The sequence below is a fragment of the Delphinus delphis genome, chromosome 13, assembly GCF_949987515.2.
Source record: "Delphinus delphis chromosome 13, mDelDel1.2, whole genome shotgun sequence".
In the NCBI taxonomy this organism is placed as follows: Eukaryota; Metazoa; Chordata; class Mammalia; order Artiodactyla; family Delphinidae; genus Delphinus; species Delphinus delphis.
The window spans coordinates 38,370,781-38,390,107 of NC_082695.1; the positions used below are offsets into that span (position 1 = coordinate 38,370,781).

General features: G+C 39.2%; 1 protein-coding gene across 1 annotated transcript in view; it reads left to right on the forward strand.

Annotated features, from left to right (window-relative positions):
- The first annotated feature begins 3,184 nt into the window (after positions 1–3,184).
- Positions 3,185–19,327, forward strand: part of MIB1 (MIB E3 ubiquitin protein ligase 1) — a 114,989-nt gene continuing 98,846 nt past the window's right edge. Inside the window, exon 1 of the mRNA XM_060028778.1 lies at positions 3,185–4,272. Coding sequence (XP_059884761.1) covers positions 4,044–4,272 — 229 coding nt within the window. The 5' untranslated portion in view covers positions 3,185–4,043. The remainder of the gene's footprint in view (positions 4,273–19,327) is intronic.

The window sequence follows — 19,327 nt, forward strand, 5'->3', positions numbered from 1 at the left end:
GTATCAGGGCTTATCTTTTTGGAGGATATAATTCAATGTGCAACACATTTTTAAAAAAAGCTTATGTATTTTTCATTTTTATTTCTTTAACTTATCTTGGTTGCACCAGGTCTTAGTTGGGGCATGTGTGCTCCTTAGTTGCAGCATGCATGTGGGACCTAGTTCCCTGACCAGGGATCGAACCCAAGTCCTCTGCATTGGAGGGCGGATTCTTAACCACCGCACTAGCAGGGAAGTCCTGTGCAACACTTTTTATGCATAAGACCAATTATTTTCCCCCTTCTCATTTCCCAGACTCTTTTTTTATTGAGGTATAAGTGACATACAACCTTTCAGGTATACAACTTAGTGATTTGATATTTGTATATATTGCAAAATGATCATCAAAATAAGTTAACATCTGTCACCACACATAATTACAGAATTTATTTTTCTTGTGATGAGCGCTTTTGAGATCTATTCTTCTTCTTTTTTTTTTTTTTCGGTACACGGGCCTCTCACTGTTGTGGCCTCTCCCGTTGCAGAGCACAGGCTCCGGATGCACAGGCTCAGCGGCCATGGCTCACGGCCCAGCCGCTCTGCGGCCTGTGGTATCTTCCCGGACCGGGGCACGAACCTGTATCCCCTGCATCAGCAGGTGGACTCTCAACCACTGCGCCACCAGGGAAGCCCCTTGAGATCTATTCTTGTAGCAACTTTCAAATATACAATATGGTGTTACTAACTATAGTCATCATGCTGTACATTACATCCCGATGACTTATTTATTTTATAACTGGAAGTATGTACCTTTGACCTCCTTCACCCTATTCACCCACCCTCCAATCACTGCCTCTGGCAACCACCAATCTATTTTCTGTAATTATGAGCTTGTTGTTGTGGTGTGTCTACTTTGGAGAATACTAATTTAAACATCCAGGGATGCAGGAGATGATCTATTGGAGTGAAGGAAGAAAGTATGAAAACTTTCCTATTTCTTTGGTATCTTATCCTCTTGTAATTTCTATTTTTGAGTATATTATATAACATGTAACATGCTAATACATATATAAGTTATACATTAATAAGTACACATATTGGAAGTACGTGTTCAAAAATTTTGTACTGAAAGGATGTATGATCAAAAATATTTAGAGACCATTGGCAAACTGAATTAATTTAAGGGCCTTGAAATAGTCTTAGCAACATGATAGTGTTATAAATTCACAATGTGTTTAATAAGGGGATGGATGGATAAGAGACTGTTTAATATATATAAATTCATCCAGTATTATATGGGTTATAGTTTTTGCTTTTTTCTTAACTTCTTCTGAAATCCTGGACAAGTTACTTAATCAGTGCTGGCCTCATTTTCTTCTTATCAAATATGTGGATTAGGTTAATTTGATTAATTGTGCTCAGTGGTACTCCAGAGGTTTTGATGAGTTTCTGCAGAGCCCCTGCAAAGGCAGGAGGAAGGGAAGACTACAGGCAGGTACCAGCCTTGCTATATTGCTGGACCGCCGGGGAATTCCTGAATTGCTTCATCTAGAGCGCCTAGCTCCTGTTACAGGTCAGGGTAAGAACAGAGGATTTGTCAAGCGGCGGGGAAGGGATGGGGGAAGAAAAGAAAAGAAAACCACTGGGCTAGATCACCTCTTGAGATCCTTTTCCATTTTAAGGACAAATAAAATTCTAAGTTATTATAACAAATCTCTGGTATTGAGAATAAAAGCCTGTCTAAATATGAGATGATGTCTTCATAAGTATAAAACTCCTGGGTGAGATAAACACAATCAAACATATGGAAAGCCATTATCAATAAACTGGGTTTGAGGTAAAATGCAAGGTTGCACTATTGTCTTATCATCTCAGTTGGCCTTTTCTCGAGTTAGCTTACTTTACAAAGTCAACCACAGTATAACTTGTGCAGTGGCTATATTTTTTTCTAAAAATCTTTTATCAAGTTATTAATGCATGTGATCAATTTAACAGGTGAACAAGAAAAGAAGGAAACCAGAAAAGAACCCAGAGAGAAAAGAAAGAGTTGGCAGAGAAAGAATAGCACATTTAACACTTCCAGGGTGAAAATGCTTTGAAATAGAGTACATATTTGACTGCTTATTTTGAACAAATATTTGAACTGCTTAGTTTCTAAAATAAGCTCTGTTTGGCCTTTGGGATTCCATACTGGTATTTTCCTGTTTCACTGACATGAAAAATTAAGAACATTTATTTCACTACATAATCATTCACTGGTTACTCTTTTTTTTTTTCCATTGGTTACTCTTTAACACACCCTTTCTTTCCACTTGATTATTCGATACTGCTGGAGTATTCCTTGCTCCCTTGACTCAGGAAAAGCAACAGTATGCTAACGATGCATCCGTGTGGGCGGTGAACAAATGATTTTAAATCCTACACACCATGATGTCATTTAAGTAATACCAGCCAGAAACCACTCTGTGATTGGGGGCCGAATTATGTAATGGATGGGCAAGATGTTGTTAAATGGGCAATATGCTTGTAAAATCTCTCCCAGGAGCTTGTGCTGTTTGGAGTCTACTTACCACCCTGACTCCGCATAAAGGCAAGACACACATCATTCAGTAACATTCTGCTCAGTTTAAAAACACATCACTAATTACCCACTGTGGTCTGAAATACTTTCAAATTACATATACAGAAATACAGGTTGCCCTTAATCTGTGTCATAATCTGTCCTGTTCCCCACCCCGTTAAAAAAGAAAACTACATAAACACACTACTATATATAAAATAGGTAACTAATAAGGACCAACTGTTATAGTACAGGAAGCTCTACTCAATACTCTGTAATGGACTATATGGGAATAGAATCTAAATAAGAGTAGATATATGTATATGTATAATAGATTCACTTTGCTGTACACCTGAAATTAACACAACATTGTAAATCAACTATACTCCAATAAAAATTAAAAGCAAAAAGACTAAAACGTTATGTAATCCCAAATTCACAATTAGTACATCCAGATACTCTACAACTTGTTTAAAGACTGACCTCACCAGAGATACCGCTTTCAGCAGCCCAGACCACATCCGGATCCTCACTGCCTCCAGTCCCACCTAAAAATCGGCCAGACGCACTTCCTTGCCCCGCCCCTTCCCTCACAGCCAATGGGACGCGCGGCACAACCGATCTGCAACAACTCCAGGGAACCGCCCCTCCAATCGTTTCAGACTGGGGCTGGGCGTCTGCCCCTTAGCTTTTCCAACACTTGCGCATGCGTACTCTCACAGGGCCTTGGCAAGGCGCTTAGGGAACGATTTTCTCTGCTTTCTTCAGTCGCGCGACTCTCCAAAACCCTTCCACCGTACTGTTACTGAGGAGCCCTGTCCTAATCCCTCAGACAACGTGCTGCTGCGGCCTTCGGTGCGCCAGTACCCGGATGTGGCGCCGCTCTCGCCCGGCGGAGACTCTGTTGCTGGGCGGAGCGCGGCGGCGTGCGCGGGGGCAGAGAGAAGGGGGCGCCTGGGCCCGGGCGCTCGCCGGGCGCCGGCAGGTACCATCACTGCCCACGGGGGAGGAGGCGGCGCCGGCGCTCGGGCGTCCACCCCGGAGCGAGGGCCCAGGGGAGAATATAGGCCGGCAGTTAAGCTTGCTGCCCGCCGCCCGCGCCGTCTCCCCGGGGTTAACCTCCCCCGGCCCCCTGTGCTCCCTGCGCTCCCGGTCGGGGGAGAGCGTGGTCTCCTGGCGGCCGTCGCTGTAGCCCGGCCAGGGAGCCCGGAGGAAGCGGGGGAGTCCCCGCCCACGGCCCCATCCTCTCTGCCCGCCCGCCGCCGCCGCCGCCTCTGAGCTGCTGCAGTCCGGCCTTCAGTCCGAGCGGGGGGCGCGGCGGCGACGGCTGGGGAGCGGCTTTGGGCTCGGAGGGGACCGCGCCGCCGCCCCCGTGAGTTATTCTCACGTCCCCCGGGGCTCGCTGCCGCCCCCGCCGGCGCCGAGAGTCCGGCCCGGGCCCAACTCCCTCACGGGTCCCCCGGCGGCGGCGGCGGCGGCGGCGGAGCCCACCGCTCGGGCCCCGATGAGTAACTCCAGGAATAACCGGGTGATGGTGGAAGGGGTCGGGGCCCGAGTCGTGCGCGGCCCGGACTGGAAGTGGGGGAAGCAGGATGGTGGCGAGGGCCATGTGGGCACGGTCCGGAGCTTCGAAAGTCCCGAGGAGGTGGTGGTGGTGTGGGACAACGGCACCGCCGCCAACTACCGCTGCTCCGGGGCCTACGACCTGCGTATCCTGGACAGCGCGCCCACGGGTAAGCGGCGGCCACCTGGCCCGGGGCCTGCGCGCGTGGGGGCAGGGGCGAGGCGGGGTGCGGGGGCGTCGGGAGGCCTGGGAGAAGCCCGTGGTGGAACGCCTACCGTGCAGCGCCTGGCTGGAGGGAGCGGGGAAGGAGTCAAAGGGAATTTTAGGTTCAATACCTGGTAAACAAAAACTTACAAAAAAGACCCCTCTTCTCTTCCCTCCGTCCCATCCCCAAGGGGAATGATGGCTGCACCATCATGGGGATGCTTTCAAGCCTGGAAGGCACAAAGCACCGGGAAGACCGCAGACACTTCCCCTCCTCTTTCTCCTCTAGGGAAGGGGTCTAGAGAGGCCTGTCTAATAAGGCATTGAAATTAATCAGTCACCGAGTGATGAGTGTCTGAAGGGAGGCTTGCCTTGCCATATGGTGTTTAGTTGACCGGTTACAATTGCCGAGGGGCCGTTGGTACCTCGGATTTGTTGCGATAGCCTTTTTTCCTCCTCATCTAACACATGGAAAGACTTGGAGTTCAGTAGCTGAATGCTGCTACTTAGTACCCTGTGGAATGATTTTTCATTTTGTTTCGTTGTGTATCTTTATACCAATAGAGGGAAAAACAGCCTAAGCTGTTGAACCCTTTCTTTGTGTTAAATACTCTTTTCAAGTGGAAGATAGGTATAGGGGACACCTGATATCTTTTAACGTCTCAGTTCATTTGTAAGGTTATATCAGAGACTTATCCATTAACACAGCAATGAGTCAGTGTCCTTCTTGATTCACCAAATTTCAGGGCACTGTTTGTTATTGACTCTAGGATTTTTATATAATATGATAAACTGAAAGCTTGCTCTCAAAATAATTTAATCGAGTTCATTTTCACATAGATTTATCCTTGGTACTCTGTTCAGTAGGAAATAGTTTCAAATTTAAAATTTGATAATTTTCAGAATGCTTAAATAAACTATTTTTAAAGCTTTATGATTGAGTTTGGCAAAACCTAACAAATCCTGAAATAGGTACATAGTTACTGTTAGCACCAATAAAAAGGAAATTAACACAAGGCAGTTCAGGTTTTGAATAGATAATTGATAAAATTGTGTTTCTTTGCTGGCTTTTTAAACATTGCAGAGGATTTATGTGCAGGACCAGTTTCTTGTGTGTTCTTACAGAATACTCATGGCAAGCATATGTATTAACGTATTGTAAATCTGCAACCCTTTTAAGGCCCAGTGGTAATACACTATATTCTTTTCTGTACTTTTGCTTCTTAACTTAATAGTACCTATTAGTGATTGTTCCATGTTAGCACATAGATGTCTGCCTTATTCTTTCATAGCTGCATAATATTACAGTGATTGGATGCAGTAATTTATTTAACCAGTGCTTTGTTGATGGGCATTTGTATTCTTTCAGGTTTTCTTATTTACGGTGATGCATTGAATGACTCTTTGTACATATATCCTGTGCATGTGTACTGAGTACTTTGGAAGTGGAATTGCTGCATCAAAAAGTGCACATATTTAATATTTTGAGAGATGTTGACTAAATGCCTTGGGAAGACATTTTCCCTATTTACCCTCCTACAACACTGTATGGGGCATATTCCTGTTTCTGCACACTCTTAAAATTTTATCCTGCTAGCTCAAGCTAAAGTTTGAGCTCAATAATTTGGAGGCATCTTGGGATCAGTAATTGTAGGTTTATGGGGAATTTTAAATATCTTTCCAGGGTAAAAGTAAAGTGTAACAAATCCTGTACTACAGCAATTTCTGAAGGGATATTCATGTTGTCTGTATGTTTTCTAGTATGGAGTATATCTGTCGTGTAAATAGTTTCGTTATCTTATGTAAAAACAGGTATTTTTCAGAGGTTTAAAAATCTTAGTTTACAGGATAATTTTACACATTAATTTGTTGGTATGTATCAATTCATCTTGTTCCTCTGATTCTGTTAGCAAACATTTTAAAAACACTTCTGGAGAAAATTAATGTTAAGCAAATAAAGCAAGAAAGTAAAGTTTCTTTAAAAAGAAAATGTATGGTATGTTAAAATGTAGAACAGTACTATTTGTTGTTTAGGACAGGGTTTCTCAGTTTTGGTAATATTGCTGTTTTGGACTGATTAGATAATTCTTTGCTGGAGGGGGCTGTCCTGTGCACTGTGGCCAGCATCCCTGGCCTCTACCCATTGGTTGCAGTTATGATAACCCAACATTTTTCAGACATTGCCAGGTATGATTGCTGCGGGTTGGTACTCAGTGGTTTGGGAATATGTACATATGTGGTAAAAGTGTACCAAAAAATAATAATAAATGCCAAGTTCAAGGGAGTGGCTCTCTTTAAACTGAAGGAAGTGGAGTGTAGTAATTTTTTGGGTAAGTTTTATGTCTTAAACTGGGTGGCGGTACATAGGTGTGTGTTATATTTTTATGCCTTTTGTGTTCTTAAATTTCATAGTTAGTTTTTAAGTCTTGTAATATTTACCAGGACAACTGAGATTGTCTTTGCTTATTCATTCTTTGTTCCTTACTTGTTACCCACATTATATGAACAGAAAATTTATTGCAGTCTGTTTGGGAATTAAGAAATGGGTAGCTTTTAAAATAAAATTCTGTGAAACTTTCCTGAGAATTAAGGATTCTGGAATGGTTGAGTCATTTTGAATCTTTCTGATATTTCTTTACTGTGTGTTGGAGATTTGGTCTGAGGGTTGTATGTGGGGTCTGTAACATTTTGGCACAGAAGCTTTGTTTTTTTTTTCTTTCAGGTGACACATGATAAATTTGAATTTATGGTCTAAGATAGTAAAACCTTGAGAAGAGGAGCATTTAGTATATATTTGAATGATATAACTTCTATTTTGTATCCAGATATATTTGGTTAATTTGTCGTGAGCAAGAAGATCGTGAAAATATATATGTTATTGGTGAATTAAGCTTGGAGTTAATTTTGTGAAGTCTGTAATCAAGTAGGTATAGTTGACCTTTTATCATTTAGGTACTGATTTTATAGGATTTGGGGAGAAATGTGTTTTTACTTAATGCTTGTTTTTTGGTCACTTGACTACAGTGTTGTATTGTTACCAGAGAAAGAGTGGAGAAAATAAATGTGGGTTTCCTATTAAAGTTCTTTCTACTCTCCTGGGTATGGATAACGAAAGTTAGGAGTATAGATGATTAGGTTTATTTAAAACTAGTTTCTGGTATTTTTGGTCCAGGCTGTTTGGGGGGCAGTTCTTTGTAGTTTTCTTCCACCCCTAGCAAAGAGTGCTTCTTAGGTCATTTGTGGACCAGCTCCTTAGACGTCATTATTCAATTGAAGGTCTAGAAGTGCTGACCCTGGATAAAAAGTGAAATGGCTTAATAACCCTCAGCGTTGCCTTTCTGAGGCCTCCTCTTTCTCTTCTGATCTGTTTCTAGAACTACAGGAGAAAAGAATGTTATCAGGGGACAGAGTCTTAGGAAAAAACAGGGCTTGTGTGAACAATGTTTGGGGAATAGGATGCCAGACCTGGAAAGGATGAGATTTTGTGAGAGGTTTTTTACTAATGGCATCTGTAAGGAAAACTTGATTTTCCTATAGATCCTATCTATTTTAAATACTATGTAAAATGTCTTCTTTTTTATCTTCATCTGCTAAAACAATGTTTTAAGTGATGAAAGTCCATCTAGTTTTAATACTCCTTGTAAATTGCAGCAACTGAGGACCTCAAGAAATCAACTTGGAGATCTCAAGAAATAGTTATCCCTCTGTCAGTACTTCTCAAACGGACAGTAAGCATGCAGATTAACTGGGAACCTTTAAAAATGGACATTCTCATTCAGTAGGTATGGGATTCAGCAAGAGTAGTTTAAAAGTGCCCAGGTGATGCAGATGATGCTGGCTCATGGACACACTTTGAATAGCAGGATGCTAAGTGACTGCTTGTCTTTTGAGATGTCCAGGCTCTTTGTTGTTTCCTTTTCCCTTCAGCTGATTCCAAGCCTTCATTGTTTGTCAGTAATATATGTCTTCAGTTTTGGAGACTGACATTATTGGGCAGGAAGAAGGGGAGGAAATAAAGGAACATGAAACAGCTTTCTTTTTTTAAAAAAAAAAACAAAAAACACTACTCTTTTTTAAAAATTTATTTATTTTATTTTATTTATTTTTGGCTGTGTTGGGTCCTAGTTGCTGCGTGCAGGTTTTCTCTAGTTTCCGCAAGAGGGGGCTACTCTTCGTTGTGGTGCACGGGCTTATTGCGGTGGCTTCTCTTGTTGCGGAGCACAGGCTCTAGGTGCGTGGGCTTCAGTAGTTGTGGCACCCAGGCTTGCAGGCTCTAGAGCGCAGGCTCAGTCGTTGGGATGCACAGGCTTAGTTGCTCCGCGGCATGTGGGATCTTCCCGGACCAGGGCTCAAACCCGAGTCCCCCTGCATTGGTAGGCGGATTCTTAACCACTGTGCCACCAGGGAAGTCCCGAAACAGCTTTCTAATATATGTATTTGTTTGCAAATATAATGCTGTCTTAATATATATTCTCGTTCTAAACTTTACAGCCTTATCTCTCTGGATTAGGTATTGCTTTTGGATGTATTTCCTGGTAGCTGCCCACCAGGTTCTCTCTTCCACCTTCCTTAATTGCTAGGCAGTGTGATCACAGTGCACTCTGTGCTTCTGTCTACTGCCACAGGTATGCTGTGTTGTAACTGTCTTTTGCATGAGTTTATTAATTTGAGAGGAAGGAGTGTGTGTGTGTGTGTGTTCCTTGTATCTCCGTTTTCTAGCAAAGCCATAGCTCTGGATGAATATTTTCTGAATAAAATGCTCTTTTCAAAGAACTTTGGACTCATTTGATCTGCGGTTAGATAGATATTAGCCTAACACAGATAAAAGGGAAGGCTTGGAGAGATGAAGAGACTTGTCCAGTCACAAAGCTGGTGAATGGCAGATGTAGGGATGAAAACCCAGTTCATTGCTTTTCCTCATCATTCTCTCTTCCATTTATAGTATAGTAGTTCAGAAATGATCACCATTTGTATTACTTTTCTTGAGGGAAAATTGATTAGGAAATTTAAATAATTTATTCTAGTCTGTGATATGGTTATTTGATTAACTTAATGTAACATTGTTGGAGATTAATGGTTTTTCTGTGTATATCCAACATGACAGGTAGTTTATTACATGTAATTATCTTTAGCCTCCTTTAAGAAAACATATCAGTCCTGTGAAAGAGTTTTTGCAAAGTAATTGCTCTCAAAGCAAGTAATTGAGCTGCACATGAGGCTGTCAGATTCTCCAGCTCAGCTGGTTAGCCTTTACTATATGGTATTGTTTTTTTACTTTATTGGGGTTCTTCATCTTTTATGTTTTCTTTGTTCCAAACAGTGGCCCAAAGTCCCAGTCATCCTGCACTCTTGAAGCCAAGCTCTGCTCTTGGCAGAAGATGTGACATGGTCATATCTCTAAACTATCAGATCTTACTGAAACTCACCTTGTTCATAAAGCTTCTTTTGTTTTATGAGAAAAATTGGCTTATTAATATTTATGTTTGTATGTGTGTGCTCAGGGGCAACATAGATACTTACATTACCTGGTGTGGGAGAAAATTTTCATTTAGAAGTTAGAAGCCAGCTAGCTAGCTTTTTCGTTTAGCAATGAAATAAATGGATTATATCAATTTAAATATAAATTTCCCTCTACCTTTCAAAATTTGATTTAATGTTAATAGTAAAGAGCTAATATCTATTCATACAGCTAAATCACAGCTAACCTGGGAAATACAAATTAAAAAAAGAGACTTCACCCCATTTAGATTGATTAAAAGTCTAAAAATAGTATGCATTGATAAAGAATATGGGGAAATCAGAACTCTCAAGTTACTGGTGGGATTGTAAATTAGTACAACTACTTTGAGAAGCAGTTTGGCAACATCTTGTAAATTAAAAAAAAAAATTCATGTATCCTGCAGCTGAGAAAATTTACTTCTAAATGTTATGTCACGAGATTCTCAAGCACACATCCATAAAGAGATATGTATAAAGAAATTCACTGCAGTCTTGTTTATAAAAGCAGTAATTTGAAGTGACTGAAAATTTATATGTAGAGTATATTATGTTGCATGAGTCTTATACAATAAAATATTATCAGTTAAAATGAAAGAATTAGACTATATTTATCAGATATATGGTGAGTGAAAAAGTAGATTTCAAGGAGATACTGGAGATAATACTGTGTTTTTTATGTAAGTTTGAAAAAAGACTAAAAGTTCTTTTTATGGAAAAATATATGTAGAAAAAGGATAAAGACTTAGACTGAAAGGATCTAACCTCAGGGTGGTATTTTGGTATTTTTCTTTTCATCTCATCAAATTATTATTTTTCTTTTTAATGAGAGCAATGTGATTTTTCTTCATTGTTTTTGGAAATCTTGGTTTAGTATGTTAGTAAATCAAGTCTAAATTGAGTTTGTTTCCATTCTTGATTTTGTTGGACGCATTAGCTCTCAGGAGACCTCACGAAGATAGACGATAGATCCAAAGGGAAGAAGTGCATTTCTGATGTGTCCTTGCTGGTTATGAAGCTGTTGTCTCTTGCCTTCAGTTCACCCTCTGCGCTCCTGCCCCTGAGGCTGGGCTGGGGGTGGGGAGGGATATACTCTTCCTTGTTTTGCTTGCTCTTCCTTCAGGTATCATTTCAATGAGCAGGATTTCAGTGTCAGTATTTGATTCCAGTTTGCTTATTTCCAACACCATCAGAAGTAGCCTGATGTGCACCCCCCGCCCCGTGACGCTAGCACCTGCCAGTTGCAACCCCTCTTTAAAAGTCTGGATCCCAGCACTATGAGACCCCTCCTTTAAGCCTCTTCCTTTTTTTTTAATACGCCATGATTTATTTCTTTTTTAAAATTTATTTACTTATTTTTATTTTTGGCTGCATTGGGTCTTTGTTGCTGCGCACGGGCTTTCTCTAGTTGTGGCGAGCGGGGGCTACTCTTTGTTGCGGTGTGCCTGCTTCTTATTGCAGTGGCTTTTCTTGTTGTGGAGCACAGGCTGTAGGCGCGTGGGCTTCAGTAGTTGCGGCTCGCGGGCTGTAGAGCACAGGCTCAGTAGTTGTGGCACATGGGCTTAGTTGCTCTGGGCATGTGGGATCTTCCCAGACCAGGGCTCAAACCCATGTCCCCTGCCTTAGCAGGCAGATTCTTAACCACTGCACCATGTAAGTCCCCGCCTCTTACATTTTAATACTACTATTTTTCATTGTTTCCCCATTTTTAGAAGTGGTGTGGTTTCCTGTCTCCTGACTGGACCCTGATTAATACAATGTGTTTACCAAATCTCAATCTTATTTTTCTATCCCATTTACCAGTTAAGTAAACATTTTTATTGAAATTTAGCTAGTAATTTTCCATCTTTTCTGATGCTGATCATTTCTAACAAACGAATTGGACAGTGTTTCACTTTTACATTGTGAATAAATAAATTCAAAATCCACTGAATTTAAAATGAAATAAAAGTGATTTTCCTTTATGGATGCAGATATTAGAGTTTATTGGTGATATACATTGTTTCAGCATTAAAGACCATATAATAATGGAAGTATCTCCAAATGTCAGTTTTCACGGTGCTTACTCTAGTTTCTTTTGGACTGCGTTTATTTTTTTATTTATTGTCAGACATCACCTTTACCTGGAAGGGATAGATTAAATGGTATAATTTAAAAATATATGTGTCTTCTAGGGAGCACACCGTTAACAACCACTTTTCATTCCAGAAAAGGTATGCAATTTGGGAATACTTATTTTATTTAAAAAAAAAATGGAACTATTCTTAATTTTGACCCTCAAGCACTTTGTTGCAAGATAATCAACATGTTGTTTTGTATCATTAGGAGGGGCTCCACAAGACTGCTTAACTAGGCACAAAATAGGTGCAGCCCGTCTTAATGTGCAAGAAGTGAGCAACAGTGTTAGACCCTCAGGCTGTCAAACTCCCACTCACCTTTAGTACACCTTGTATTCCGTGTGTGATTTTTTTTTCTTTTTGTTGTGGAGACCCACTGAGGGTGCTAGTATCAGCTGAATAATGTACAATTAATAACCTAATTTCATTCATAGATTTTTAGCAAAATAGTAAATATAGGGAATTCCCTGGCGGTCCAGTGGTTGAGACTCCGAGCTTTCACTGCTGAGGGCCTGGGTTCAATCCCTGGTCAGGACCTAAGATCCCACAAGCTGTGTGGTGTGGCCAAAAAAAAAAAAAGAAGAAAAGAAAAAAGAAAAATAGTAAATATAAAAGTATTAATGGAGGTCCACAACCCTTTATTCAGAATGCTTGGGACTGAATTTATAAACTTTTGTTAATGCCCACTTCCAGGTCCACAGCAGCACCCTGTCATCAGATACACCAATATTTCTACAGGAAGCATATGAATGGTTATACTAAGGGGGTAAATAAAGACTACACAGCCTCTTGTTTGTTCAGATCAGGATTTACCACTAAATGAGTTTCCTGCTCGTTTACAAAAAACTTAAGAGTTTTGGGATTTTGGACAGATAAGAGATTGTGGGCTTATCTCTTTAATTTCAGAGGACATCTTTTATATTTCCTGGGTCATGTACTTCACTTTGAAAACCATTGCACTGTCACCAAGCAGGAGCTTATGCATTTTAAGTATCTGTAGGGAAATGGCTTTTTTAGAACACTCCTCATTCTCCTAAGCCCGTTTCTTTACTCATATACTTTCATATGTCCCCATACCAATTTAGCTTGCCTTTTTTTATCATCATGTTTGCATTACAGCGATTAAACCACCTCCTCAGATGGAACTAGGAACACAGGAACAATTTTGATCTTTGCCCATAGATTAGCTCTATGTAAATAAGTTCTTGTGAAATAGTCTGGTACCTAAGTTATCTTTAAAACTTTGTTTCTGAGGGAAAATGGTTCTGAATTCTAAACAGGGGGCTTTTAAATGAACTTGTAGGACACAACTAAGATAAGGTGGGGTTTAAATTAATGGAGGAGATAATGGAATGCAGCAGGTAGTCCAGACATTCATTTCTGGCTTTGGATTGCCTTTGGGAGCATATTTACTTTTGTAGATGCTTGCTGTGGTTAGGGTTAGTTTATATTCTCTAAGCACACTCATGATAAGAGTATATAGCTTTCTCCTGGGATGGATTTATCTTCTTGTTGATAATTTTGTTCTGAAAAAATCAAGAAATGGGGTAGAAACGTTTTGATGTTAAAAATCATTATTTGAATTTTGGGAGTTTTGCAGGGCTAGTGATAATAAATCATAAAAGCTTGAGATTGTAATATTTTACATTGTGGTGCCTTGCTCGCTCCTCTTTCCCAGTCTCTTATCATGGAGTAGTGGAAAATGCACGAGCTTAGTAGGGAAGTCAAGGTATTTGTTCATTCTAGATTTTCTCACGTGGCCTCGTTAACTAGGGGAATGGACTAACATTTACTGAGCTCCCATCATGTGTCAGGAACTATGCTAAGCTTTTTATATACTTTATCTCATTTAAACTTCATAAAAGTGTTGTTCGATAACCTTCATTTTACTTATGAGAAAACAGGCTGTGAGAAATGAACTAATTTGCCCAAGATTTCATAAGTAATTGGTTGATGGCTGAGATTCAAATCTAGGTTTGTCAGTCTTTTTTTTTCCGCCTGCCTTATAACATTAGTCTCTTTAAAACTTTAATTCTTCACCTGTAAAATGAAGTTGGAGTAGGTCAAGGTACACAGGTGTTTTGCTTGTAAAATGAAAAAATGAATTTTTATCTGTTAGGAAAAAAATAAAATGGATAAAATTCTTCTTTTTGACCTCATTAATTTTCTACTCTTGTGTAACAAGTGCTAAAAATAACAAATATATTACTAAAATTGCCAGTTGTATGCCTAATTTGACACCTTGTTTCCTTTGTTTGGACTGTGTAAAGCATGATTGTAATTTTATTATGCAAGCTTATAATAATGTAGAGTAGCAGAGGCTGCAAAAATAGATGAGGGAATAACTTGTCCAACAGAAAAGATATGATGAAAGAGTTGTAGATTTTGGGTGAGGCACTTTCATAGACATCTCCTTAACTCATAACAGGAGTTGGTTGGAAGTAGATGGTGTTTCACTCTACAACACTTTTGAAATTAACTAAGAAGTAGATAATGTTTTCAATTTTAAAAATGTATCTCTTTGAGATTTATTTGAATATTAGAATAGGATTTAATAACTTATATTTTTAGTGCAGAGGTTGAATGGGGAACATGATGCCCTAGATATGTAATTATTCTTCAAATAAAATCAGAGCTAAGGGCTTCCCTGGTGGCGCAGTGGTTGAGAGTCCGCCTGCTGATGCAGGGGACCCGGGTTCGTGCCCCGGTCCGGGAGGATCCCACGTGCCACGGAGCGGCTGGGCCCATGAGCCATGGCCGCTGAGCCTGCGCGTCCGGAGCCTGTGCTCCGCAACGGGAGAGACCACAACAGTGAGAGGCTTGCATTCCGAAAGAAAAAAAAAAAAAAAAAAATCAGAGCTAAGTAGAGGGAAAAACCCTGGTAGGGTAAAAGCGTAAGAGGCCAAGCTTTGTAATCAGCCTCCTCACATGGGTTTGAATTTGAGCCCACCACTTACTAAGGTGTGCCTTCATATCGTCAATTTCTTCATCTATAAATGAGGATAATAATGCCTACCTTTTAGTATTGCTGGGAAAGTTAATAAAATATATGTGAAGCACCTAGCTTGGTACTGATTTAAGTAGTGGTTAGTATTATTAATAATAACAATACTATTTTCACTAATTTACTGTTTCTCAAGAGTAAGGAATGTGGAGTACACCAACCAGCTGGCAGGTCACAAAGGCCTCACCCTCAGTAGGAATTTTAATTACATTTCAGCCAGTTTCTAAACCATAAGTACTTTGATGGTTCAGGGAGAATAAGATGCATACTCAAGTTGGTTAACCCTCTTTAATCTCTGTAAACTTGTCACATTGATTTGGGGTTAAAATTGAATGAATCCATAAATCAGAAATAGGAATTCTTGGTTGGCTGAGTGACATCAGCAAACGGTTATGCCACAGCAAGTAATTGCTTTTAAACACTGTTTAATGACTTGTAAATTATTTTTTGAGGTTAGGTGAAATCTTTTAATTAGGGCAAAAGATTAGAGGATTAGCTAGGCACTATACTAGTCTACTAGGAATGCTTATTTTTTATTTTAAAAAAGTTTTAAAATTTATTACATAGTATTTAAGATATCCAAGTGGATAAGTGATTAATAAATGTGAACCTATCTAGAAATAAAGCATTTCTAATGTTTAAAACACTCTCTGTACTTCTTCCCAATTTCATTCCCTTCCTCTCCTAAAGTAACCACTGTGTAGAAATTAGTAATTCCCATGGGTTTCTTTACGTTTATGCTGTGTTGTATATATCTGTAAACAGTGCATAGTACTTTATTTGCAACATTCTGTATTCTTGAATAATTTTAAAATTCAACATATGGTTGAAGGATTCGTCCATGTTGAATTGTGTGGCTCTTGAGCGTTCATTTTAGGTATTCCATTGTATACCTAATACATATCTTCACTCTCTTGTTAATGAACATTTACATTGTTTACTTTTTCTTTTGCTCTTATACAAAGTGATAATTCACATATTCTTGTTCCATGTTTAAGTGCTTCACATAATGAACTGCTTGTAGTAAGAACCTTCTCTCTTTCAATCATTTTTTTCTCTCTAGAAATTTAACATTTTACTTAAATAAATCAGTGCTTTATGAATTTGAGCTGTTTTTCTTGGCTCTTTTAAGAAACTTGTGGTTATTGATCTCGACCATAGTGTTTTACTGGTCTCATAAAATTTGCCAGCAAAAAGACTTAAGCTATGTAAATACTCTAAGTTATTGAATTTAGGCGAGATGTCATTAAAATGTAGAGCAGATGGTCATTTGAGTATTAGAATGAGTCAAAAGCTATCATCAGGTGGTTCATTTAACGGTGGCAGATGTCTTCATAAAGCTTAGCAAAGGGAAAGAGTGTTAACTCTCTAGGGTGGCATGGTATTCTTTAGGAGGGAGAAAAAGCATTCATGAGTTTAGTTAGGGAATTAAATTTTATTGAATTTTTAAGGAATAACTCTTGGAGGTTCTAAGGAGGTTCAGAGTGGAAGGGAGTGCTTTTAGTTGAGAATGAATTGGGTGGATGAAGTAAGGGGAAACAAAAAAGCTGCCAGAGTAAGAGACCAGTAAAATGTTGGCCTTGTTCATTTAATTCTTTTTCCTTTTTTATGTTTTCTTTAAATGTCATCTTTTGTTTTAAAGTCAATTAATTGCATTCTCATTAAAAATTCTGTACTGCTCATTTTGGTAGTGGAGTGGGTTGCTTTGTTTACTTTTTCCAATTCTCAGTATTAGTCTGTTTCACAGCTGTTCAGTAGCTTTGTTGGCATTTGAACTGTGGGAACCAAGAAAGGATTTGGATGTGCTTTTGTGTGCATTAGTGGTTTTCCTGAAGTATTCTTTAAAACCGTGAATTGTAGAAGTTTTTATTTTTTTTTAACCAGTTATCATTGTATGTTTAAATGGCTGCTTTTAAAGAAAGCCTGTACTCAGATTATGAGCTCATGAATGTTATTGTATTTTGGAGAAAATGAACGTAGAGATGAAAAATATGTAAATAGGGGAACAGCTGAAAACTGGGCTTTTCCTTTTCTGGTCAAGTGAGGAGGTTGGGATACATTTTCCCTATGCCTTTCATCAGTCAGCACTCATTTGAAGAGCTGTGCAGATAAATTAGGATATACCTCTTAGTGTGTATTGGATACCCATTTGTTTAGTGTATTTGACTTTTTGTGATGGCATAGGAGACCTATTTTAGACCTGTTCAGAAACTTAACTACTGTGTGGACATTTACTGTTACTGCTATTTAATGTTAATTAGGATGTTTTTGGTCATGATGCTTTCCTGTGGTAAGACAAATTAGACTCTTAAGGCACGTGGCAATAAGGAGTGTACTTATTAGCTATATATTTTCTTTTCATAAGCACAGAATAGCTCAAGTTAGGGTAAGGGTTAAAAGACGTAAAAACTTCTGAGTAGCAGTGTACCACATTGCTGAAGTAACTATTTGAACGTTGGTTTCTGTAAATACTTGGAGTTCCTCATGTTTTTGTTTATTTTTAGCTTTTATTTAGAAGTGACATATACCAGCATTTCTGATGCTTATACTGCATATTAAATGCCCCTTCTCGCCCAGCTGCTTCCTAGAATTAATACATACCCAGTGTAGAAAACTTGGAAAACCCCAAAGGGCGATCCCGTCAAGCACATTTTGGGGGTTATCTTTCTAGTTTTTCTGGGCACATGTGTTATATGTATAATGTAATTTATGTACCAAAGTGCTCTATTGTAATTCTTTGCATACTGCTTTATAAAATAATAATATAGTTTACCATCTCAGTACCATTTCTTCTACAACATGGTTTAATAACTGCATAGAATTTCTATGGATTACCTTAGTTTACACATAAATAGCTGCATCCCCATCTTTTCAATATGTTATGTTAAATTTTTATTTACTGCAAACAATTTAGTATCATGAGATGTACCTTTTAAAAAATTTGAAGACAGGGTCAAAATCTTTTAAAGCATTTGAAACATTTTGCAAGTACCTTCCATAGAGATTGTATCAATTTCTGTTTCCCTCTCAGCAGTATGACTGGCTCCCTTGACACCATCTTCACGTACACGGACATATTATTTTTAGTCTGTTCCAATTTAAGAGGATAAAGTTGGTATCTCTTGTTTTGTATTTTCTTTTTAAAATTATGAAATTAATACTTATAATAAAACTAAACAATTGAAAATTGTATGTAATGAAGCTAAACAACTGAAAAGTGTATACAGAAAAAATGTGAAGGTGCCTTCTCCTTCCTCATCTGTGTATCCTCAACCACTGTCAGCAGTTTGGAGGAGTTTCCAGGTTTTCTCTATTTATACACTTCCTATATGTGTGTGTGACTTCTAGGTTTTGTGTCATGCTTAGAGAGACTTTACTCAGAATTGTAAAAGATGCTGTTCAACAATTTTTTCTAGCACTTTTATGGTTTTCTTTTTTTCATATTTAGCTCTTTAATTTATCCACATTTTTGCTACGCTGTACTGCAGGGAACTGTAATTTAATAAAGATTGTAACTTATTTTTAACTTGCTTTGTTCTAGTTGCAATGGTTACACAACAAATACCCCCAAACTTAGTGGTGTGAAACAGTTTATATGCTCAGGGCTTCTACCCCTCAGGGATTTGGAGAGGCTCAGTGGGGAATGGCTTGCCTCTGCTCCACAGTATCTAGGGCCCCAGCTAGGAGAGTCAAACAGTGGAGGGGGCTGCACAGCCAGGCTTCCTCGGGCATCTCTTTATACCTCTTTATGGCCTCGCCAAGTGGTCTCCTCTCTGTGGCAGCTTCAGGGTAGCCAGACTTAGTATGAAAGAACTGCCAAGGCATGTGGGGGCATGAATCCTGAGGGGGAGAGAGAGACAAGGACAGACAGGTGGCACAGAAGTCATATGGTGTCACTTCTGCCACCTTCTATTAACCAAGGCAGTTGCAGATGTCCCCCCAGGATCAGTGGGGAGGAAAACAGACCCGCCTCTTGATGGCCACTTGTCATTCATTGTCCTCTTGTCAGAAGAGCACTTGGGGTGGATATAGATCGGTGAGGCTTTCTTTGGAAAATACAATCTGCCACGTCTTTCCTCCATTTTAAGTATACACTCAGTTTTCCAGGAATGTGCCTGATATAAAATGCATAAATAAAGCAGGGGTGTACCTGTATTTCAGTATTTAAATTGATGAATTTTAAAAAACCTCATATTGTGATTCTTGCCGTTTCTTATTAAAAAGTGCAATTTTATGAAAATTTAAAATTCATTTTTAGGCTTGCATCAGACAATTATGGCAGTTCTTCAAAATCTTTGTCTGTTGATAGGTTTTAGAATTTACCTTAAAAAATATCTTTATGTGAGCTAGGATAATTTCTTTCTTAACTTTGTAGACTTTTGCTATTTGTGTTGGGAGATAAT